Below are 23,723 nucleotides of genomic sequence, written 5' to 3' on the forward strand. Positions count from 1 at the left end.
GGGCATCTGTATCCAGCTCTGTCCCCCTAGGCTGGGAGCTACTTGAGGACCATGCCCAGAGCTGTATCATTTCAGGGGCCCTGGCATACTCCCAGCCTTGGGATTTTTGGTTCATTCTCCATCCTCTTTCTCCCTCCTCCACAAGGAGAGCAGTTGGAAATTCCCTTCCTCAGGCCCGAGCTGGCTATGACTACAGCTCAAACTTGCCTCTCTCTTCAGACAGGCACCAGACGGGAGCCTTCGGGGGTCTCCATAGAGGCCATCAGGATGTCGTATTTTGGGGAGTATTTTTGGGTAAGTAAGATCCGCTGTTACTTTGGTGGGGGCTCCTGGAAGGGCTGTGGGTGCTTTTATGGAGATGGAGGGACCTGGGGGCTTGTGGGCAGAGTCTTGGGCAGATGGAGGGTCTGCAGGGGGTAGAAGTTAAGGTGGGAAAAGTCAGGCTGGGTTTGAATCTATACCCCCAGATGTCATAGGCCTTGTGATCTCGGGCAAGTCACAGGTTGAACAGGAAGACTGAGGCCCAGAGTAGGAATCTCTCACCTGAAGTTGCCCAGTGAGAAAGTGCAGAGTCAGGGCTCAAACCCAGGGTCAGACTGAACTTTCAGGATCCAGGATCATTCCAGCCAGGGAATTTCCACATCTTCCCCATCCTGGAGAGTTGGGGGGTTTTCTTCACTTGACCCCTAGGGACCCGCTCACCTGTCTGCCCCCAAGGCTGGGGACCACATACTGTGACTCAAGGAGCCAAGTGAGACAGACTTGTTTTTATTCACTCCCTCCCTCCCTCCCTGTCACCACCACCCCACACCCAGCCAACTCTGGGAGATGCTGGAGCCCCCAAGAGATTCCATCCAAGCCCTGACCCTGAGAAGCCCCCAGTCTGGGGGACACAGAGCCAGTAAGATACACCCAGCCTTGTAGGGTCAGGGCTGAACCCAGCCTTGGGTATGCCCAGAGGAGGAGCAAGTACACAGAGCTGTGTTTGCCATGGGCTTTGAAGGCTGATTTTCCAGGATGTCAAAAAGACATTCTGGGCAGGGGGAACAGCCTGGGCAGAAATCCAGAGGTGTGACACTGGGTGGCCAGTTGAGGGCACAAGGACTCCTCCCGTAGAGCTAGGCTAATGGGGAGCCACAGAGGATGTATGAACAGGAGAATCAGGGAAGGACCAGGGCAGAAAACCCCTTCCTCAGTTGCAGGCCCAGAGCTTGCAGAGGAAGCCCAGTTGCTAGGCAACTGGTTGCCCATGGCAACAGGCCATTCTCCCTCCCCAGCTGGGGCTCCTCTTACTAGCACTTGCTTTCTTAGAGGGGCTGCATCCCCTTGCCAATTGCGGGATGGGGTGGGGACGGATCTCCACCTCCTTCCCAAGGGTCAGAGTCCCTGGATTTGCCTCTGAACGGCTGTGTGACCCCATCAAAGGGCTGCCACTCTCTGAGGCCCTGGTGGCGATCTGTGTAAGTGTGTGTGGGGGGCGGCTGTTGAGCCGTTTGAGGATCGGTGGTCGCCCAAGTATTGGAACCCTGACAGCGGCACCTACATTTATTTTAAATTTCTCTTAATGGCATGCGGCACCTACATTTCTTTTAAATTCTTTTTCATTGTATGAGGTATGCAAGTTCGCTGCAGAAAATTCAGACCAGCAAAGAGAAAATAGAAGCCACCCCCAACTCCTCCTTCCAAAGATAGCCTGGTACACAGTGGATAAGAGCTTTGAGTTTGGGATTTGAATTGGGCTCTTCTGGGAGCCCTTGGGCAGGTGGCTTTGCATCTCAAAGCCTCAGGTTCTGCATCTGGGAAAGAGGGATGAAACTCCTGCTTCCCCAGGACTAAGGTAGTACCCCTAGAATGTCTGTTTGTTTTAATTAATGTTTCTTTTTTAATCTATTGTTAGTATTGGTGACTCTTTGCTGGGTGACGCTGGGGCCCTGACTGGCCTGAAGGAGGCTCCAGTCAGGGGAAATCAAGCCAGACAGGGATGCCCCAGTCTTGTTGGACCAAGTTAGGCCTGGAGGCATGGACGGCACTGGGGAGCCACGGGGGAAGTGTGAGCAGGAGAGGGACATGATCAAGCTGTATTAGAAAGATCTCTCTGGGGCTGGCGTGGGAGCAAGATTGGAGTCCAGAAGTTCTGAAAGAAGACACAGGCCCGAGACAGCCCCTCCCAGGACCCTCGGCTGCCAGCCCAGCCTGAGGGAGCCAGACACTGCTGGGGGCTTTGCCAGGTCTGGGAAACAGGCCAGCAGTTGGCTCTGAGTCAGCTCCAGATGCTGGCCTGGGCGGCGGTGCCTGGTGCAGCCTCACCCGAGGATCCCCTGGGCAGGGTGGGCGGGGGCCTGCTGGGGCTGTTTGCTGAGCCCTCAGCACTGTGCAGGAGGCCCTGTGTCTTGTACCAGCCTCATCTCACCAAGACCTTTGGGAGGTGAGTGCTGTCATTGTCCCCATTTGTCAGATGAGAAAACTGAGACCCAGAGAGGTGAAGTCACTGGCTCAGAGTGACCCAGTGCATAAAAGGAGGATTTGACACTTGAGCCTTGAAAATACGATTCTAGGGAATTCCCTGGCGGTCCAGTGGTTAGGACTGTGTGCTTTCACTGCCGAGGGTGCAGGTTCAATCCCTGGTCAGGGAACTAAGATCCCGTAAGCCGAGGCCAAAGATAAAATTAAATTTAAAAAAAAAGAAATATAATTCTAGACATGAGAAGAGAGAAAATATATTCCTGGGGAGCTGGAGGGATCAACAATGAATGTTGGGAAGTGGGGGTCTGAGGAGGGTCTAAGAATGTTCCTGAAGGAGGAGGGCCTGGCAGTGATCCTTGAGAGGTGGAAGAATTTGGATGGGTTGAAAAAGTTGCAGGCTAGTGAGCCAGGTGACAGTAACAGCCCCAGCAAAGATACCGTGGTGGGAAAGAGCAGCATGTCTGCACCATTTGCTGTTTGCTGGCGAGGCCAAGAGGCTGTCCTGGGTCTTCCCAGTCTTGGCCTCCATTTTTCCATTTGCACAGCAAGAGGGATTATCTGGTGGTGACTTCTGGCTTTATCCTTCAAGCTTCCAGGTAACTGGGAGGGTGAACCCCTCAGGTTGGAGGAGGATGGCGGAAACCATCATTTCCAGAGGGTCTGTGAAGTGCTCCCAAAGGGGTCACTTTAGTGATTTGTGTTGGGAATTAAATAACATTGGTTCCCTCCACGAGCTTCCTCTTTCAGTCTAATTACAAGGCCCCATTTGGTGCTAAAATATCTCTACTTCCCTCCGACCCCAGCTGATCACCCTTTTTAACTGACAGCTCAGTGTTCAGACATGTTGCCTTTCACGTGTGACAGGTTCTGGCTGGCATTAAAACATAGTCGTTGCCTTATTTTTTCCCGTCCCCTTCATTATGGCAAGGGGTCCTGGCTTTCCACTTAGAATAGTGGTAGGGACTTCCCTGACAGTCCAGTGGTTAAGACTCCATGCTTCCACTGCAGGGGGCATGGATTCGATCCCTGGTCGGGGAGCTAAGATCCCACATGTTGTGTGGTGTGGCCTAAAAATAAGAAAAAAATTAAAAAAAGAAAAAGAAAAAAGAGAATAGTGGTAAGCATTGCCCTTTTAAATCAATATATTTGGAGAAGAAACGAGCAACCTTAAAGCAAAATGATAACTAAGTAATACCATGAATCAGCAAAAACTAGGGTTGCCTTTGGGGCTACAGGGGACCGTGATGTGGATCATCTTGGTGTTTACTTCATCCCCATATGAGAGGTAGGTGACTCCCTGCCCCCATCTTAATGAGGAGCCACTACAAGTTCAGAGAGAGTCAGTGACTGATCTGGATCACACAGCACAGCCCTGGCCTCTCCCACCATGGTAACCCCAGAACTAGGAGGAAAGAGGTTTGGTGCAAGGCATCAGCAGGCACCAGGGTAGAGGCTCTGTTCCCACCAGTCCCAGGTAAGAGCAAAATAACTTTTGTCCACCTATTCAACAATCTGAAATGCCCTTTCTGTGCCCCACCCTGCACTGGATATTGCTGGGTCCTGAGAGAGGTGTCAGACCTGCATCCTGCTTTGTGGGGTCCTCAGAGAGGGAGGTTTCATGTTGAAGAGAACAGAAAACACAACTACAGTGACTTAAGCAACAGGGGTCATATTAGTTCATAAAATTGAAAAGTTGTGCAGTAGTGTGGCTTTCAGGGTTGGTTTGATCCAGCAACTCTACTTGACACACTTTTTATTCAGACCCTCTCAGGTTCAGCTTCTTTCCAAAGTTCATGGTTTCCACTTGGTTTCCAGTATCTCCTGTGACCACATAATCATTTATGGAAAGATAGAGAGAAAAACAGGGGAAGAGACTGATAGAGAAAGGAGCAAACAGAGGCAGAGATACACACACACACAAAGACAGAAAGATAGTAACAGAGAGAGACAACCAGTGAATGAGAATGTCTCTCCCTCAACTATGGGAGAAAAATCCCAGGATTCTTTCTTTTTTTAAATTTTAATTTTATTTATTTTTAAATTTTGTTTATTTATTTATTTACTTATTTATTTGTCACACCTGGCGGCTTGTGGGATCTTAGTTCCTTGACCAGGGTTGGAACCCGGGCCCCCTGACGTGGAAGCGCAGAGTCCTAACCACTGGACAGCCAGGGGATTCTCCCAGGCTTCTTTCTGATTGGACCAAATTAAGGCCCATGAACCAATCCTTGTGACCAGGGGGAAATGCAACAGGCTGACTGGCTCAGGCCTGAACCAATCCCTACAACCAAGAGGATGGACTTCTTCTGGTTAGCTCCTCAGCCCAGCCCCTGTTGCTAGGTAACCTTGATGTCCTCTCCATCCCCTTTCTCAATCTCCACCCCCATTCCCTGCAGGGAGAGAAGAACCATGGCTTTGAGGTCCTGTACCACAGTGTGAAGCAGGGACCCATCTCCACCAAGGAGCTGGCCGACTTCATCCGGGAGAGGTGAGGTCCCCAAGCCCCACCCACCCCATGGCCATGTCCCACAGTCCACACAGCCATGCTCATCTTGTGCCCCAACCCTGGTGCCCCCTTTTCCCTTGCCCATTCCATCCTCCCACCACACCACACCCTGCCAGAAAGGATCCAGGCCCCTGGGGTCTCCAGGAACCAAATGGGCTTGAAGACCCTCCAAACCAACGGTTCTCAACACTGTCAGCCCCATGGCCCATCTTAAATGACAATCACCAGGTTCTAACGCCTCCCCCTGAAGAGATGCTAATATGACCTACTTACAAGGAGAATTTTGAAAACTCAATCTCGGGCCCTGAGTATGATAAAAGAAAAATCATGTATGATGAAATAATCTACATCTCAGCATGTCAATGCTCCAACGTCTGAGAAAACATAATAAACTCAAATTGCAAGGCAGCCTCTGCTCCCCAGCTTCTCAGCAGCTGAACGCCCGTTAAATCTGGGCAGAAAGTCCAAAGGATTATTAACCAGGTTTTTCTCTTTGTGGCTGTCACGTGGGACCTGTCACAGCCATACAGGACAGGGGCCACTCTTTATTTTATGGGCCTTCAGACCCTGGATCCATCCACTGTTGCTTATGCTACCCCATGGGTGCCTCTCTCAGAAAATACCCCAATGGGCTTCCCTGGTGGTGCAGTGGTTGAGAGTCCGCCTGCCGATGCAGGGGACATGGGTTCGTGCCCCGGTCCGGGAAGATCCCACATGCCGCGGAGCGGCTGGGCCCGTGAGCCATGGCCGCTGAGCCTGCGCGTCCGGAGCCTGTGCTCCGCAACGGGAGAGGCCACAGCAGTGAGAGGCCCGCGTACCGCAAAAAAAAAAAAAGAAAATACCCCAATGGGTAACTGGTTTTAACTGGGCACACTGCTACCCCAAACAAAACTGAGGTTCTATTAGGATGAAAATGTGAGTGGATATTAGGTAGGCATTTAGCAGTGTCTGTCTAGAGGGAAAAAGGAAATATGAGTTTGTCTTCTGCAATTAAATGAGACAAAGCATATGAAACATTTATATTATGTGCTTAAAAATATGCTTATTTGCTGTTGCTACTGCTGCTACTACTACCGATGTTTTACTTAAGGATTAAAACCTCTCCCATGAATTTCCAGAACACCTCCCCCTGTCAGGGGACTGTATCATTCTCCTGGAGAGACATTGCTCAGATGTTTGAGATGGGGAAACTGAGGCCCAGGGGTGTGGGGCCTTTTCCAAGTGTGCTCAGAACCTTCCCCATCCTTGCCTTGTCCTCCTACCCAGGGCCACCATCGAAGAGACCTACTCGAAGGCAATGGCAAAACTTTCCAAGCTGGCCAGCAACGGGACCTCGGTGGGGTGAGTGGGCTCTGGGTGGGGCAGGAGTGGCCAAGGGTGTGGTGCGCTGGGGGGGGGCAACAGGAGCCTGCCGTTGGGTGGACATCTCTTCACGCTTGTGATATGTGGACCAGGGAGTCATCCTCCTGCTTATGGGGCTAATTGGACTGAGGAATATAGTTCATTCATTCACTAGTTCATTCATACATTCACTGGCTATTTACTGAGCACCTACTGTGTGCCAGGCACTGTTCAAGGCACCAGGGGGCCTGGGGCAATCAAGACAGATAAAGCCTCCGTCACCTTCATGCCCTGTTCATAGGTGTACATCTGGGATGTGTGACGAGATGGTTGTTAACCACAAACATGAACAAAATCCTTTCCCAGGGAGAAAAGTGCTAGGAAGAGAACAAAATAGGAGCATTAGAGGCTGGACACTATCTCTGGAGCCAAGACCTCAATAATGCAAAGGAATCAGCCATGGGGGTGTCTGCGGGACAGAGACCCAGGCAGGTGGCTCAGCTAGTACAAAGGCCCTGAGAAAGCAACGCACCATACATGTTCAAGGAAGAGCAAAGAGGCTGGCATGGCTAGGGCCTGGACAAAGTGGAGATGAAGTAGGGGAGAAATAGAGGGAAGGGGCCACAGGGCCCCAACACACAGGTGACTCTTAAACCAAGATGTGATGTGGTTCCATTGGCATTGCAAAGTTCCCTGTGGCTCCTGTGGGGCAAAGGTTCTGTCGGGGGCCGAAATGGCGGCAGCAGAGAGCGAAGGCAGTGGCGAGGCCAGAGGGGTCTTCTGTCGAGGTGGGAAAGCCCCGCAAACTTGATTTGGGCAGGTTGAGTCTCAGCTTCCTGTGAGTATCAGGTGGGGCCTGGAGTCCAGACAGAGGACTACGGGGCCTCGGCCTGGGTTTAAATTCCAGCTCTGATATTCATTTGCTGAGGGCCCTTGGGTGAGTTATGGAGCCTCCCATGCCTCAGTTTCCCCATCTGCCACAGGCCCACCTCACACAACTGCAGTGGGGATTAAATGAATTCATATGTGTTCATGCTTAGCAGGGCCCGGCACACATTAGATGCTGTATGAGGGGTCCCTGGGGGGCTGGGCCTGCTGGGCCCGGGATGTGTGACCCCACCTGTTTCCAGGACCTTCGCCCCACTCTGGGAGGTCTTCCGAGTCTCCTCAGACAAGCTGGCGCTCTGCCACCTGGAGCTGACACGGAAGCTGCAGGACCTCATCAAGGACGTGCTCCGCTACAGCGAGGAACAGCTTAAGGCACACAAGAAGGTGTGTGCTGTGGGTACCACAAGGCTGATGGATGGGGGATGCCAGCGGCTCCCAGGATCCCAGGACTTCTGGGGCCTTGGAACCTCCAGCCCCTGGTGTGTGCCTCTGAGAATTCTGTTAATTCCACGACATCAAACTCAGAATCTCACAGACCTGAGCATTGGTGAATTTCAGTCTCAAAATTCAAGAGCAGGGATCTGCAAACTACGGCCCGCGGGCCACATCCAGCCCACCACCTGTTTTTGTGCAGCCCTCGAGCTAAGAATAGTTTCTCCATTCTTAAGTGGTTGAAAAAAAAATCAAAAGAAGAATATTTTGTGATGTGTGAAAATGACCCCTGATCTAGAGCATCAGGGGCTACAGACCTTGTTATTTGACGTTTCTAGACTCTGGAAGAGCCAGACCTTAGACTCTCGGGATCCCAAAATGTTTGAAGCTTATAATTCTAGAGTTATAAAGGCTTGCATTTACAGATCCCTGGAATCTGCAGGGGTTTTTGTTCGTTGGTTTGTTTTGTTTTGTTTTCTGGCCGTACCTTGCGGCATTCGGGATCCTAGTTCCCTGACCAGGGATCGAACCTGCGCTCCCTGCAGCGGAAGTGCGGAGTCTTGACCGCTGGACCGCCAGGGAAGTCTTGAGTCTGCGGTTTTTAACCCCTGTTAAAAAAGGGAGTTGGTAGTACTTCATACTGTACAGTTAAAAATGGTTAAGATGGCAGCTTTTATGTTATATGTGTTTTACCACAGTTTTTTAAAAATTGAGGAACAAGGAAGTTTTCTACAGGCTGATATGGAACAATCTTGGGAATGAATTATTAAGTGGAAAAAGCAGTGAGTTTAACAGTATGGACTGTTGCCATTTGTCATAAAAAATGGGCACATTTGATGGTCCACGTGCCAGTTATTTCTGGAGAAGTATCATGGTAATGGAGGTTTTTACCTGAACTCATCCCTTAAAACTTTCTGAAATGTGAATTATGTGTAAATATTACCTATTTAAAGAGTTAAAATTTTTGAAATTCATAGAATAGTCAGAAAAAGTATCCTCTAGGACCTGGAATCCCACAGAGTTTGGGAAGCTGGGAATTTCACGGCATACACCCGGGGTCTGCTCAGGTCCTGCACCCCAGCAGGGGCTTCAGGTAGCCCGCATGCTCTTCTCCGCCCCCACAGTGCAAAGAGGAAGCAGTGGGCACCCTGGACGCTGTGCAGGTCCTTGCAGGCGTCAGCCAGCTCCTGCCCAAGTCCCGCGAGAACTACCTGAACCGTTGCATGGACCAGGAGCGGCTGCGGAGGGAGAGCACCAGCCAGAAGGAGATGGACAAGGTGGGCACACAGCTGCAGGTCCCCAGCCACCGCTGGCCCACCCAGGTCAGAGGAATTTGCTGAGGGGTGACGGAGCTGCCTGCTGGGAGAGTGAAAACATATCACAGAGTGATAGTCATTGAACCTGCATGAACCACATACATGCTGGGCACCCCAAGGAGTCTACGTGCTGGGGGATGGGGCCGGGGGAAGTGCCCTGAGTGTCACCCTCTCAACTCCGTCCCCTCCCTGTGCCTCCTAGGCAGAGACCAAGACCAAGAAGGCAGCAGAGAGCCTGCGGCGTTCAGTGGAGAAGTACAACTCAGCCCGTGCTGACTTCGAGCAGAAGATGCTGGACTCAGCTCTGGTAAGAACCAGGCATCTGTACCTTGGAGACCTACACATTCCTGGGCCCAGGATGCTCTGGCCCCAAAAGTCCAGAACCTTCCAAACCCTCGACTCCAGAAGACTTAGAATCACAGGCTTAAAGCCGTAGAATTCTAGAGCCACTTAGCTATTGTTACTGTTATTATTATTTCAAAAAACAAATCAGTTTTGTGCCTTAGTTTCCCCACCTGTAAAATCGGGGCAGTAATAGTACCTGACTCATAGAATTGTTGTGAAGATTAAATGAGTCACCATATGTGAAGTTTTCAGACTAGTACCAGGTGCATAGGAACCACTCTATGAAGTATTAGCATTATTATTTTTATTATCACTGATGAGGTTTTTGAAGAAGACAGTGTAGGGTTTAGAAGCCAAGAGTCTCCTGACATGTCATGGTGGCTGAAAAGCCTGGATTCCTGGTCCAGCCTCCATCTCTCACCAGCTCTGCAACCTTTGGCAAGGCACTGCACCTCTCTGGGTCTCTGTCTACCCAAATGTTTGAAAAGCAGATTGGGATCTCAGGATTAAGAATCAGATTTTTTTTCTGATTTTGCAGTGATAGAAAGTTGCAAGTGATAGAAATCTTCATTCAAACTGACAAGGAGACGTATAGGCTCAGGGAACTGAAAAGTTCAGGGGGCCGAGCTTCAGGTATGGCTGGATCCAGGTGCTCCAATGGCATTGGCAGGAAGTTGTGCCTCTCTGCTTCTCAAGTCTGTTTTTCTCCCTGAGGGCTTTACTCCCAGGCAGACATACCCTCCCGGATGTGTGTGTGTGTGTGTGTGTGTGTGTGTGTGTGTGTGTTTAGCAAAGTAGCCACCAGCAGCCCCCACATGCATCCACCAACACATTGACTCAGGGTATGAAAGTGTTTTTTTCCATGGTTCCAGCAAAAGTCCCAGAGCTCTTCCCCAAACCAATCACTGAGGCCAGGGGATTGGAACATCCTGATTGGTCAGGCTGGGTCACATAGCCACTCCTTGTGGCCCCACCTTCCCATTTGCCCCTCCCCTCCTGCCTCAGCGCTTCCAAGCCATGGAGGAGACCCACCTGCGGCAAATGAAGGCACTGCTGGGCTCTTATGCTCACTCAGTGGAGGACACCCATGTGCAGATTGGACAGGTGAGTGGGGCCAGGGGTGGGGAATGAAGCTGGGGTTCTGGGCAAGAGGGCCTTGGCCCTGCCTGATTACACACTCCGTCCGCCTGGCCCAGGTACATGAGGAGTTTAAGCAGAACATAGAAAACATCAGCGTGGAGATGCTGCTGAGGAAGTTTGCAGAGAGCAAGGGCACAGGCCAGGAGAAGCCTGGTGAGTGTGGGCATCTGTGGGGGCTGGGCTGTGGAGCTGTAGGGAAGGAATGAGAGGGAGGAGAATGAACCTCTCTGGGCTTCGTTTTCCTCATCAGAAAAATGGGCTGATGACAAATCTAAGTCAGCAGCCCACAGACGAAGAGGATCTGCTGCCTGATCTTATGTGTAAATCTCTTACACCTGGATACCAGAGGGGCCTTGAATGCCAAGCTCAGCCTTTCAGACTTTTCCCTGAGGGCCCAAGGGAGCCACTGAGGGTTGTTGAGCAAAAGACCAATTTGAAAATGTCCAGATACAGAGTTGAGGAAGAACTGAGAGCAAAAGTTTTGGGGTCACATCTGGGTTTGTGTCTGTTCTTTGTCGCTCGTTGTGTGACCTTGGACGTCTGTCTTGCCTTCTCTGAGTCTCAGTTTCCTCATCTGTAAAGTGGGGATGATAATAACCCCCACCTAATGGTGTTGTGAATGTTCGGTAATTTGATGCAGATAAAGGGCAAAGTGTGTACCTGGCACATAGTAGGCACTCAGTAGATGCTGGTACACAGTTTACATCCCTAGCTCTAGTCAACCACTAGGGTCTGTCTTTTCTCCCTCCTGTCTCTATAGCTCAGCACCAGCTCAGGCCACCTCTCCTTGTGTGGGCCCCCACTCTTGCCCTTCACTGGTTCCAGGTTTGTCATGCCCTGCTCCTGCTCACATAACCTCTATGGCTCCCCATCACCCTTGAGAGAGAGTCCCAGGTCATCATCCTGGCACCTGAGGCTCAGCCCACCTCACAGACTTATGGTCCATCCCCTGAACCACCCAAGTTCCACCCAGAAATGCTGGAGGTAGAAGAAATAACTCAGGCAGCGCCCCCTCCAGTCCATCCCAAGGTGGCAACCATCCAAGGCAGGACCAGAACACTTGGCCCATCCCACTCATGACCATCTCTGGGGCTGGTTCAGCATCTTGGCTCAGGCCCTGGACCCTGACTGGTCTTGAGCTCAAATCCAGGTGCCATTGTGTGGCCAAAGGTATGCTGCTACCCTTGCCAGGCCCAGTCTCCCTGCCCAGCTGAGTTTCTCAATCTTTTCTGTTTCAGGGCCTTTGGACTTTGAGGCGTACAGTGCGGCTGCCCTGCAGGAAGGCAAGTACGTCTGGGCCTGGACGCCCAGGCTGGACCACAGGGATGAGGGAGACAGAGCTGAATGGGAAGGGGAACCCCCCAGGGCTCAGCTGCATCCCCCTCATCTGTCCTCAGCAATGAAACGTTTGCGGGGAGCCAAGGCCTTTCGCCTCCCAGGACTGAGCCGGCGGGAGCGGGAGCCGCCTGCAGCTGTGTGAGGAAACACCCCAACCCAGCCCTGGCCCAGGCTAACCCAAGATCCCTCCCCCTGCCCAGGGTATCCCCGAAGGTCCCTGCTTAGGGTAGCCCAGGAGAATCGTATTCCAAGCTAGCCCAGGAGTCCCTCTACCCAGGTTAGGCCAGGAGCTCCTCTGTCCCAGACTGGCTCAATATTACCACTGCCCAAGCTAGTCCAGAATTCTCCTTTTGCCAAGACTAGACCAGGGCCTGCCTGTTCCCCCTTCCCCGGCTGGCCCAGGATTTCTCCCTTTGTCAAGGCTAGCCTTACTGTTTCCCCACCTAATCTAGCCTGGCAATTCTTGCTTTGTTAAGATGAGCCCAAGAGTCCCCCTGCCCAGACTAGTATCACTTTCTTCCCTATGCCCATGGTCTCCCTGGCTAGCCCAGGATTACCCTTGCCCAGGCGAGCCCAGGATTCTTTTCTTTGCCAAGGCTAGCCCCGTTATTTCCCTGCCAAGGTGAGCCCTACATTCAGACTAACTCCAGGGTTCCTCCCCTCCCAAGTTGACCGAGAACACCCCATGCTCAGCTAACTCCAGATTCACCGACCCGGCCCCAAGCAAGCCCCAAGTTCCCACCACCTGCAGGGCTAGTTCAGGACAACATAGCAGCCCAGGGGTTGGCCCCAGTTTCCGTGTCCCGTGTTGGGGGCGGAGGGGAGGGCCAGAGGAGGTGGGGGAGCTGACACTGACACCTCCTTCTGCATTCCCAGAGATTCCCTGGAGCCCGATTCAGGGGTGAGTGCCATGGGAGGGGCCAGGCCGGGCTGCAAGTGGGAGGGGTCCATCCCACCTTGGCCCCGCCGCCCAGGCCTGGAAGCCAAGCCTGGAGCTCAAGGGGCAAGAGGTAGCACAGCTTAGGGACCAGTTTCAAATCCCACTGTGGCTGCAAACTCCCATGGACCACGTGGGAGGGACCAATGTCCCCTCTTAGCCTCGATTTGCCCCGCAGGACAGGTTGCGGCATGTTCTGTGCCTCCAAGAACCTGCCCACAAACTGCGAGAAGATCGTTATTGCCATTGGGGTTGTTTCTCGGTCTGAGTCAGGGCCCACAGGTGGAGGGGGGCATGGCAGGGTGAGATGGGAGGTTTGGTACCAGAGAGACTAACTCACCACTTGTGCCCCCAGACATGTCCAGAGGTGGATGAAGAAGGTTTCACTGTCCGGCCTGATGTGACCCAGAACAATATCCTCCTGGCGCCTTCTGGGGGCAGTTGTTGGCACAGCAAGGACAAAGCTCTGTCCACAGTGATCCGCCCACCATTAGCAGCCCTCTCTGTGTACATCCTGAGGGGAGCCTCCAGCTGTGAACCAAGCAGATTCAAATGCAGACACTCGCCCTGCGCCCTGCGGGGTCAGGGCTGAACAAGAGGGAGAGAGGGGAGCTTGGTTACCCCAGAGGGGGAGCCAAGGGGATTTCCTGGAGGAGGGGGTCACCGGTGTTGGGGTTTAGCAGCTGAATAGGAGTTTACTAGTTAGGACAGGGCATGCTTGTATGAAGGCTTGTGGGGGGAGGAGAATGGCAAATACATGGTGTCGAGGCAAGGGAGGCAAGTGGTGAGAGATGGAATTGTGCAGCGCCTCGAAGGGATGTGAGCAGGAAGAGATGGATTTGAGGGCTGACTGGAGGGAAACCCCGTGTTGGAATCCGCTTGGCCCCTTGACTGCAGTGCACGCACAGCGGAGCCCTCCCGCTTCTCATCCAGCGACTCTGATTTTGATGATGAGGAGCCCCGCAAATTCTACGTGCACATCAAGCCCGCCCCGGCCCGGGCCCCACCCTGCAGCCCCAAGGCAGCCGCAGCACAGCTTAGGGCCACAGCTGGCAGCCTCATCCTCCCTCCTGGCCCAGGGGTGAGGCGTGGGGAGGTGCTGTGTGGGGGGCAGGTGGGGCTGGCTTGATGCCACCGACCTGATGCCACCTCTTTGTCCACAGGGCACCATGAAACGCCATTCTTCACGTGAGTAGCCTGTTAAGGGGTCTTCAGTTTTACGAACTCTGCTGTGTAACTTGGGGCAGGCTGCTTACCCACTCTGATCTCCTTTTATAAAATGGGGTCATTATGAGAATTAAATGAGAGCCAAAAGGGATTGCTGAGGCTGGGAAAGAAGCCAAAAGCTGGAGACAAGTTGGCTCAGGTTCGAACCCCTCTCTGCCTGATTTGCTGGTCACCTTGGGCAGCTGACTAGACAGCTCCAAACCTTGGTCTCCTTGGTGTGTGGAGTGGGAAGCAGTGCAGGCTGGGTGACAGAAAGGCTCAAGGAGGTACATCTCTTGCAGGGGACACTTCTGGGAAACTACAGAGGCCTCGATCTGCCCCAAGGGCTGGCAGGTGGGTTCCATGGGAGGTGGGGCATTGGGCCCACTTGAGTGGGCAGGTGAGGGCCATCCCTGCCTCTCTCCTCCTCCCCTGCTGCCTCCCCATGTCTCTGACTCCCCTTCTCTTATCCTGGCGGGGAGTTAAGGACGTGCCATCTTTGAGGGACCACTTCGTCATTCACTTGATGAACATTTATTGAGCACCTTATGTGTACTTGTGCTATCCTGGGTTCTGGAGATAAATGACCAAGACGGGTCCTCCTTCTCAGAGTCACATTCTAGAGGCTCAGATTTTTTAAATAGTAAATAAGTTAGAGCATATTCGATGCTTCCAAGTGCTGTGAAGAAACTAAAGCAGGCAATGTGATGGAAAATAGGAGTGGGTGACTTTAGTTGGGGCCGTGGTGGAGGGGTAGCAGGGGAGGTGGGGAGGACTTTGAGCTGAGCCCTGAAGAGGAGCAGGAGGTGGCCGTAGGGAGATCTAGGGGAACAGAGCTCAAGACCAAGAACAGCAAGTACAAAGGTCCTGAAGTGGGAGGAAGCATGGAAACACCCCTCTTGTCCATTCCCTGTCCCCAGCTATGCAGAGAAGCTGCAATCGGATGAGCAGGTTTCCAAGAACCTCTTTGGGCCTCCCCTAGAGTCCGCCTTCGACCATGAAGATTTTACAGGTGACGGGGCTGGGGCTTCGGGGACATGGGCGGCCAGCAGGAGGAAGGGTGGGGCCACTGCAAGGATAGGAGGCTCAGGACCCTGGGCCAGGCCGGAGGGAGGACGTGGGGGTCCTCTGTGGGTCAAAGTGGGGGTGGGCGAGGCCATGGCACGAATGGGCGGAGCCGGCGAGAAGGTGTGGCCTTCGTGGGAGTGAGGATGACAATGAGTGGATAGGCAGGCATCAGTGGAGGTGAAAGTAGCCAGAGAGCATGGCCTGGGGTGGAGGCGGGGTGGGGGAGACATCGAATGGGGGCGGGCCTTCCTCGACATGGGCGTGGCCTGCGGGAGGATGGACGGGACTCCGTGTGAGGGGTCTGGAGCTGGCTGCCCCCTTCCCTCCCCCAGGCTCTAGCAGTCTCGGCTTCACCTCCAGCCCCTCGCCTTTCTCTTCCTCGTCGCCCGAGAACGTGGAGGACTCCGGCCTGGACTCACCGTCCCACGCGGCACCTGGCCCCTCCCCAGATTCCTGGGTTCCCCGCCCGGGCACCCCACAGAGCCCACCTACCTGTAGGGTGCCGCCCCGAGAGTCGAGGGGAACGCAGCCCCTGCTGCCATCGGACTCACCACAGCCCCTTGCACCATCCCCGGGTCCCTGGGGGGTGGAGGCTGTGGCTGGAGGAGGTGAGTTCCTCCACCCCTAGTCTGAGAGTTATTTGAGTCCTGGGGGAGGATTGAGCACCTAATGTGGCCAGGGTCTGAACAGGGTGCCGGGGACACAGCTGGGACCCAGGCAGGCAGAAACCCTCACCCTTGCAGGGACAATAGTGATATGGATATTTAATAAGGCAGGAGGTGGCAGGTGCCTGGTGAGGACTCAGAAGGGTAGGGCCTCCCTGAGGAGGGAACATCTGAGCTGGGATTTGATGGAGGTGAGGATGCAGCCGTATGGACATGGGGGGGAAGGGCATTCCCAGCAGAGGGCACAGCCTGTGCAAAGGTCCTGGGGTGGAAGCAGGCAAGACCCTTTGAGGAACAGTTAGGAGGCCAGTGTGGGTGGAACAGAGTGATGACAGGGAGAAGGAGGGAGTGGAGGGGGAGATGTTGGCAGGGAGATGGGATCAGGTGGGGGCTGGTGGTCCCAGGGAGAAATGTGAGTTTTACCCCTAGCAGGGTCAGAGCCACAGGAGGGAGGGCTGTGAGCAAAGAAGGGGTGGGACCTGCTCGGATTGCAGGCTCTCTCTGACCGCTTGGTAGGCAAGGATGAGAGCCAGAGACGAGGGAGGTGAGTCCAGGTAAGTGGTGATGGGGTAACAGTGGGGAGAAGGCCAGCAGACAGTCACGGGGCCCAGAGAACAGAGGAATCAGGGCAGAGGGCCTGAGGGCAGCTGAAAGGAGAGGGAAGGGCAGAAAGAGCAGGGAAGATGGGGCGGAAGAAGCTGGGGTGGGGGCGTGTCAAGGCTGGGCCTTTAGATGGCAGGTGGATGGGGGAGGCCCGTCTGGAGCACCCTGTGGACAGCTGCATGAAGACATCATCAAGCTGAAGTGGGATGGAAGGCTGCCCAGGGAGAGGGTAGGAGAGCGCTCGGGGTGGATCAGGGGCAGGGCTAGAGGGGGGAGGAAGGAGGGGATTGCCTACTGGTTGGCTCCTGGGGGCCTGAGTCAGAGGGACTGTGGGCTGTGACCACATGAGGTCCCCAGCAGTGGTGACGGGGTGGCGGGGGGGGGGGTGGGGGGCTTGGTACCATCCTTGGTTAAAGAAAGAGCCTGATTGGAGCTGGTTCAAGGGACGGCTCAGGGGAGTAAGTGTAGACCATGAGTGTAGACAGATAAAGTTGTCTGCGCTTCACTGTAGAACTAAGGTTCTCAGCTGGGCCAGTTATGCCCCTCAGGGGACACTTGGCAATATCACCACTGTTACTTGATTGTCACCACTTGGGGGCGGGGTATACCTGACGTCTGAGGGGTGGAGGCCAGGGAGGCTGTTCAACACCCTACAGTATGCAGGGCGGCCCCAGCATCATGAAGGATCCAACCCTGTTGAGAACCTTGGCACAGCCTGGGGTGTAGGTAGGAGGGGAGATGGACGAGTAAGCGTTTGTAGATGGAGCAAAGCAGGGACACTAGTGAAGCAAGAGAGCGAGGGGAACCTAGTTGTTACACCATGATTAGTTAATTTAGAAGGGTGTGACTCAGACACAAGCCAGGGTGGGAGACTACCCTTGGAACTGCCGAATGTTGGGTAAAATGCCTCTGCCAAATCCCCACCCCCCCGTAGAGTGCCTACCTCCTGAGCATCCAGCCCTTGCTTGCATACCCCCAGTGATGGGGAGCTCACCCCTTATTGAGCCACCAGTGTAGTGTCTGGAAGACTCAGGGTTGCAGATGGTGTCTGCAGTCCTGTCCAGCACCTTCTCTGTAGCCCTAGGACTCCCAACCATCAGGGAGTCTCCTCCTATAAGCCCAACTCCCAGTTTGGGGCTGAGTTCCTCCCCTGGGGAGGTTGGAGAGACCCAGGCAGCAGCTCAGCCATGTCTGTTCTTATGCTCATTCCCCAGACTTGATGCCTGTACCCGCTGACCTTGCAGCCAGGGAAGGCCTGGCAGCCCCACCCCGGAGACCTCGCTCCAGGAAAGCATCCTATCCCCTTATGCGCAGCAACGGGGACCTGGTAGGGTGAGGGGGGGTGGCAGGAGCTGGGCTGGGGGTCGCCTCCAGGGTCAGCATCGGGGCACTGCTGCTTGGGCGTTCACAGGCCGGCCTATCTTCTTTCCTTCCAGTCTCGTTCCCTGAGCCCCTCCCCACTGGGCTCTTCAGCCCCCAGCACCATCCCAGAACGGCCCAGCTTCTCATCCCAGGCAGGACATGGTACGTGGGTCCTCTCTGGGCCTCAGTTTCACCTTCTCTGGTCCGGGTGTGTGGCTTAGTGATACAATGGAGGCTGTGTCGGCAGCGGGTGGGTTCTGGAGCCTGAGACCTGTGCTCACTCTGCCTGTCCCTCGTTCCCTCCCTGCCACCCCCAGGAGTCTCCCGGGGCCCAAGCCCTGTGGTCCTGGGCTCCCAGGATGCCCTGCCCGTGGCCACTGCCTTCACTGAGTATGTCCACGCCTGCTTCCGTGGCCACAACCCCAGGTACACAGTGGTGGGGCACAGTGCAGATGGTGACAAGCAAACAGGGCTCCCTGGGGGCTGTGCATCTAGGTTCCAGCAGAGACAGCTTTCAAATGGGTTTCATGATCTGCTTTACCGTGGAACAGCTTCGAACACTGAGCTGAACAACCGGACCCATCCTGAGGGCTGTAGGGACCATGGAGGGCGTTTGAGCAGGGCTAGGCATTGATGTAGCCACGGTTTAGAGGAACTCCTCTGAGGCTGTTGTGGGCGTCAAACTGAAGGGAGCAAGACCAGAGGCCAGGCCCGTGGAGGGGGCAGGTTAAGGGTGAGTTGAGGGACCAGGGATAATCTGGGGGCGGTGCCCAGCCGAAAAGACCTTAAGACCAAGCCACAAAGAGGAGGAGAGTATTGGACCGGAAACCCAAGCTGAGGACAGTTACAAAACTGAATGTTTTGCTTTGAGCTTCCTGGTGACCTGGGGAAAAGAGAACTGGAGAAGGGGGTGTTCCTGTCTCCTTCAGCCCAGTGTGGATTCTTCCTGGTGTCTGGATTGCTGTCCAGGCAGGGACACAAGAGGTGGAGGCTGGGGCTGGGAGGCTGGCCATGATCAGAGCCTTGCTGATTCTGAGGGACCTGGTGAGCCACAGGCTACAGTGAAACTAGGAGAGAGGGGAGCGTGAGGTGCCAGGCAGAGCCCTGAGCCAATGCCCAGTGCCTTCACCACCCGCCCCCACCAGCTGCCTGGCTCGAGTAACTGGGGAGCTGACCATGACCTTCCCTGCTGGTATCGTGCGTGTGTTCAGCGGAACCCCACCCCCACCGGTCCTCAGCTTCCGCCTCGTGCACACGGCCTCCATTGAGCACTTCCATCCCAATGCTGACCTGCTCTTCAGGTACTGTTGAGGAAAGTGAGAAAAGTTAGGGGGTTCCAGGGGCTGGTGGGGGCCAGGAGCACCCCGGCTCTGAATTCCTGTTCTGCCTCCCGGGATTTGCTGTGTGACCCTGGGCAAGCTGCTCTCCCTCTCTGAAACTCACTCTCCTTCTGTCTTTTGCTTCCCACCCTCGCCCTTCCCTGGGAGTTATGCTTTATTGGTCCCAAGGTTAGCCTGGGAATCTGCATCTTTAGGAAGCCCTTGGTGTAGGTGGGATGCTGGAGGCCCTTGGGACGGCATCTCCCGAGGCCTGGGGTGATTATTCCTGGTCTCTGCAGTGACCCCTCCCAGAGTGACCCTGAGACCAAAGACTTCTGGCTCAACATGGCGGCTCTGACTGAGACCCTGCAGCGTCAGGCAGAACAGAATCCAGCTGCTTCCTACTACAACATAGTGCTGCTGCGGTACCAGGTGGGCCAGGTGGATGGTGGGGGCAGAGGGGGCAGGGAGGGGATGGGTGGGTGGGGACAGGGTGAGCAGGCAGCAGAAATGGAGGCTGATAGCAATGAGCGTGGTGTGAGCTGTAGGTGGGGTGGGCAGTGTAGGGGGGCCTGGCCTCCACTAGTGCAGATGGCCCCATCATGCAGATTAGAAGAGGTCCGATCCCAGGACCTGGCAGTGGGCACCTGTCCCCAAGACTTTGTTAGAAGGGGGCACTCGTCTGCCCTCTGCTGGAGACGTGTTGTAACACAGCCTCTCATCCACAAAGAGCCCCTGGGGTGTCCTAGGCAGTGCAGTCAGGTCGGTTGAATGGCGGGTGGCATGGCATGGGGCAGTGTGGCTGAATAGTGTGCGGTGTGGCAGGACAGGATGGCTCAAGCCGTGTCCTCTCTCCTGTTCTCCCTTCCCCTAGTTCTCCCGCCCCGGTCCCCAGTCCGTGCCTCTGCAGCTGAGCACCCACTGGCAGTGCGGGGCGACCCTCACTCAGGTCTCGGTGGAGTACAGCTACCGGCATGGTGCCACGGCCGTGCCCACGCCACTCACCAATGTCCAGATCCTGCTGCCCGTAGGGGAGCCCGTGACCAACGTCCGCCTGCAGCCGGCTGCCACCTGGTGAGGGCGTGTGGGAGGCCTGGGGAAGCTCAGCAGTGCCCCCAGAACCTAGCAGAGCTCCCTTTGATATGCCAACTGAAGGGTCCACCCTAGGCCTGACCATTCACTGTGGGCTCACCTTGCTTGGAGCTAAGGGTGATATTACTAGCAATAATAATGTCTGACACCGAGAGCTTCCTACACGTCAGGCTCGTTCCATGCGTTCTGCACACACTGACAGGCTCGGGGCTTTTAGCAATCCCTCAAGGGGTTGGCCACCGTCATTCCCACTTATGGAGGGGGAGCTGAGACACACAGAGGCTAAGTCACCTAGGTCACACCAGGATTGCAACCCAGCCACCCACTCGTGGTCCCTGGCTTTTAGTCCCTGCACAATGTTGCCTTTGTTTTGTACAAAAGGTAGAACCTGTCACCAAGAAGCCAAATTTATAGGGCCAAATGCATCATCTAAAAGTGCTGCAAGGCTGTAGAGCCTTCAGGAACCAGCTGCTCCATACCCCACCCCCATTTCACACATGGGAAAACTGAGGCCAGGAAGGAGACCCGGCTTTCTCGGGTCATGTAGCCAAGAGGCAACTGAGCTGGGACCCTGGGCTCCCAATGTCCTTTCTGGTGGAGACCGGACCAAGCTTCTCTTGATGCCAGGAATCTGGAGGAGAAGCGGCTCCTATGGAAGCTTCCAGATGTGTCCGAGACAGGGGGTGAGTTATGATTGTGCTTAAGGTCTTGGGGGTCTCAAATGGGAGAGGCTTATTTCAACTAGGGGAGAGGGAATTCCCTGGCAGTCCAGTGGTTAGGACTCCACTTTCACTGCCGAGGGCACGGGTTCTATCCCTCATTGGTTAACTAAGATCCCGCAAGCTGCGCAACACAGCTAAAAAAATTTTAAAAACAAACTAGGGGAGGATTTGGGATGTGCTAGGAGCAGGGCAGTGTAGGCATCAAGGAAAGCTTGAAAGGGCTTTGACGAAGCTGGAGGAGAAGGCATCCCAAGGGGTGGGCACAAGAGGTGCAAAGGCCCTGAGGCAAGATTCCTTTGCAAACCACACACAGCCCCGTGGGGCCAAAGGAAAAGGGTGCAGGACACAAGAGGAAGTCAAAGGGAACAGACAGAGCCACAGACCAAAAGGCTCGGGTGCAGGGCTGAGGAGGAGCCCAGGTCACAGCAGGACTGGGGTCGGGGACAGGACACAGCTGACCTCAGACCTCCCCAGGCTCTGGCCACCTGTCTGCCAGCTGGGAGCCATGCTCGGGGCCCAGCACACCCAGCCCTGTGGCTGCTCAGTTCACCAGCGAGGGGGCCACTCTGTCCGGCGTGGACCTGGAGCTGGTGGGGAGCGGCTACCGCATGTCACTGGTAAAGAGAAGGTTCGCCACAGGTACGCCCTCGCCCTGCTGCTGCATCCCTGGAGCCAAGACCAGGCCGGGCTCTGAGCCCCACTCCCTGCTTCTGCCAGTGTGTGGGGGTGGGGGAGGTATTTGGGGTGTTTGGAAAGGATAGGTGGGTGTTGGGGCCTGGAGACCCAAGATGGGGGGCACAGGTGGAGAGGGGTGGTCGGGGCCCCAGTGAGAGGGATCAAGAAGTGTCCCCTACGGGACTTCCCTGGCGGTCCCGTGGTTAAGACTCCAAGCTTCCACTGCAGGGGGCATGGGTTCGATCCCTGGTCGGGGAGCTAAGATCCCATATACCGCGGGTGCAGCCAAAAAAAAAAGAAGTGTCCCCTGGCCGGCATCTTTGTAAGAACCCAAGGCAGGGAGCCAGAAGCCCCTCTGGCGCACCCATCCCCACCCCCATTCTCCCGTCCCCACAAGGGGCTGCTGGGGTCCATGGGGCAGTGGGAACAGTGAGTTACAGGGGTGTTTTGAAGAGGATTGGGGGATCCCACGGTAGGGGCAAGGGCCCCCCCTGCACCCCTCACAACGCTGCCTCCACAGGGATGTACCTGGTGAGCTGCTGAGCCTGCAGAGGCCGACCAGCACCACTGGCCCCAGCTCTGCACTGCGTCCTGGTGCTCACTGACTGCTCCCTGGCCCTCCTGCTAGAGCCGAGGGTCCCCCACCCTGGCCTCCCCTGACGCCCTGACTCCATGGAGAGGATCCCAACGCTCAGTCTGGCTGAACCTGAGATCCACTCCTGCTCATGCCAACTCTCATGCAGGTCCTTGGCCTTTTAATGTTCTTTAAATAAACACTCTATTTTCTAATAAAATAAATAACAAGCCTTTTCCTGCTCCAGGAAGTTTCCTTCACATCTCCAGAGAGGAGGGGAAGAAAAGACAGATGGGTGGGAGAAATCTAATATCCTTAATAATTCTTATCCCTACCCCTCCACCCCCACCTAGCCTGTGTGGGGCGATACTGGGGGAGAAAAAGCCAGACGTGAACACCCCCAGCCCCATGGACCCCTCTAGTCCTGTGGGCTGGTGGAAGAGAACAAGGACCAGAGGAACCTAGAGGGGTATGCCAGAAAGACTTCCTAAGCAGAAGGCATTATAAATGGGGCTTTGAGGTTTGAGTAGGAGTTTGCAGGCTGGATATGGGCATGCCAGGCAGAAGGTTGGTGAGTTGTGAGTTCTGTAAGAAAGCAATTAGTCCACAAACACTGATTGAGCACCTACTGTATGCCAGGCTGTAGAGACACAGCTATGAGCAAGAGAAAGCTCTTAGAAGCCGTGAGGCTGTGAAGTCAGAAGGTGTGGGTTTAGAGCCTGCCTGGCCCCCAGTGGCTGCGTGTCTGAACCAGTGACTTGACCTCCCCAGGCCTCATCTGTAACCCACCTCACTGGCTGGTTGTGAAGAGGTCACATACCTTGAAGAGTACCTGGTACAGAATAAGTACCCCAGAAGTGCTGGTATTCTTTTATTTATTGGGGGTCCTGGGTTGGAGGGTGGTCCTAAGTGCAGGTGTGCAAGGGGTAGCCCGAGGTGGGCCCAGGACAGGTGTGGTAATCAGCATGCTGTGGTGGAGAGCAGGGCTGAGCTTGATGGAAAGTCCTGGGTCCCAGTGGACATGTGGGTATGCTGGGTGCCTGACCCTGAAGACCATGCAGATTCCAGCGACCAAGCCAGGACCAGATGGAGCTCAGGAAGCAGAAAGCAGGATTTGGCCTGTGTGCTCTGATCCTCCCACCCTGTCCTCCAAAGTCAGGGTGTGTGTGGTGGGGGGGGGGGCGGCTGTGCCTCAATTTCCTCCTCTGTAAAATGGGGGTAATTCTCTAGTTGGGAGAGGTCTGGGGAGCATCCTCAATTCAGAGCAAGTACACGATCAACACTGTCTGTATGAAGGGCAATTACTCTAGTCCCTGCAGCAAATGGGGGCATTTCAGGCAGTGATGTCACCAGCACACACACTTCACTGCCTCCAACAGCTAGGATTTTGGAGCCACTGGAGGTGCGTCCTTTCCCTTTCCGGCCCTCAGCTCCTCAGCTGCAAGTTCATAGTCCACACTCGCCCTATGGGGCTCTGCAGTTCCCTGAGCTCATGAGCCCCATAAAGAAGCTAGAATCAAACATCTGAGCCTATGGGATTGTCCCCTCCATCCAGGTCTTTGCACACATGCGTGCATGAGTGCGTGCATGCTCAGTGGCTTTGAGCCTTCTAAGACGGTCCCTTTGCTGGTCCTGTGGCTGAATGGCTAGGGTGCCATATCCATACTGTAGGCCACTGAGTGAGGAGATACTGTTTGCCACGGCTCTGAGCATTATCTGGGTTTGGGTTCT

At 54.8% G+C, this 23,723-nt stretch overlaps 1 protein-coding gene across 8 annotated transcripts; it reads left to right on the plus strand.

The window, feature by feature from the left end:
- The first annotated feature begins 267 nt into the window (after window positions 1-267).
- FCHO1 (FCH and mu domain containing endocytic adaptor 1) lies at window positions 268-21,961 on the plus strand. Of its 8 annotated transcripts, none has more exons than XM_060092150.1 (26): window positions 268-294; window positions 4,860-4,951; window positions 6,236-6,310; window positions 7,441-7,582; window positions 8,755-8,907; window positions 9,149-9,253; window positions 10,297-10,395; window positions 10,488-10,584; window positions 11,670-11,714; window positions 11,829-11,907; window positions 12,646-12,670; window positions 13,062-13,119; window positions 13,609-13,787; window positions 13,870-13,894; window positions 14,215-14,266; window positions 14,833-14,924; window positions 15,313-15,588; window positions 17,463-17,575; window positions 17,685-17,772; window positions 17,928-18,036; window positions 18,756-18,911; window positions 19,229-19,361; window positions 19,804-20,003; window positions 20,649-20,704; window positions 21,218-21,382; window positions 21,939-21,961. In XM_060092150.1, the coding sequence occupies exons 1-26, from the start codon at window positions 268-270 to the stop codon at window positions 21,959-21,961; spliced, it is 2,664 nt and encodes an 887-aa protein (XP_059948133.1). The 8 variants fall into 8 exon arrangements, with proteins under 8 accessions (XP_059948133.1, XP_059948135.1, XP_059948138.1 ...); XM_060092152.1 differs by having other exon boundaries at window positions 19,825-20,003; XM_060092155.1 differs by having other exon boundaries at window positions 15,430-15,588.
- The last annotated feature ends 1,762 nt before the right edge of the window (window positions 21,962-23,723 follow it).

The sequence above is a fragment of the Mesoplodon densirostris genome, chromosome 3 (assembly GCF_025265405.1).
Source record: "Mesoplodon densirostris isolate mMesDen1 chromosome 3, mMesDen1 primary haplotype, whole genome shotgun sequence".
NCBI lineage: Eukaryota > Metazoa > Chordata > Mammalia > Artiodactyla > Ziphiidae > Mesoplodon > Mesoplodon densirostris.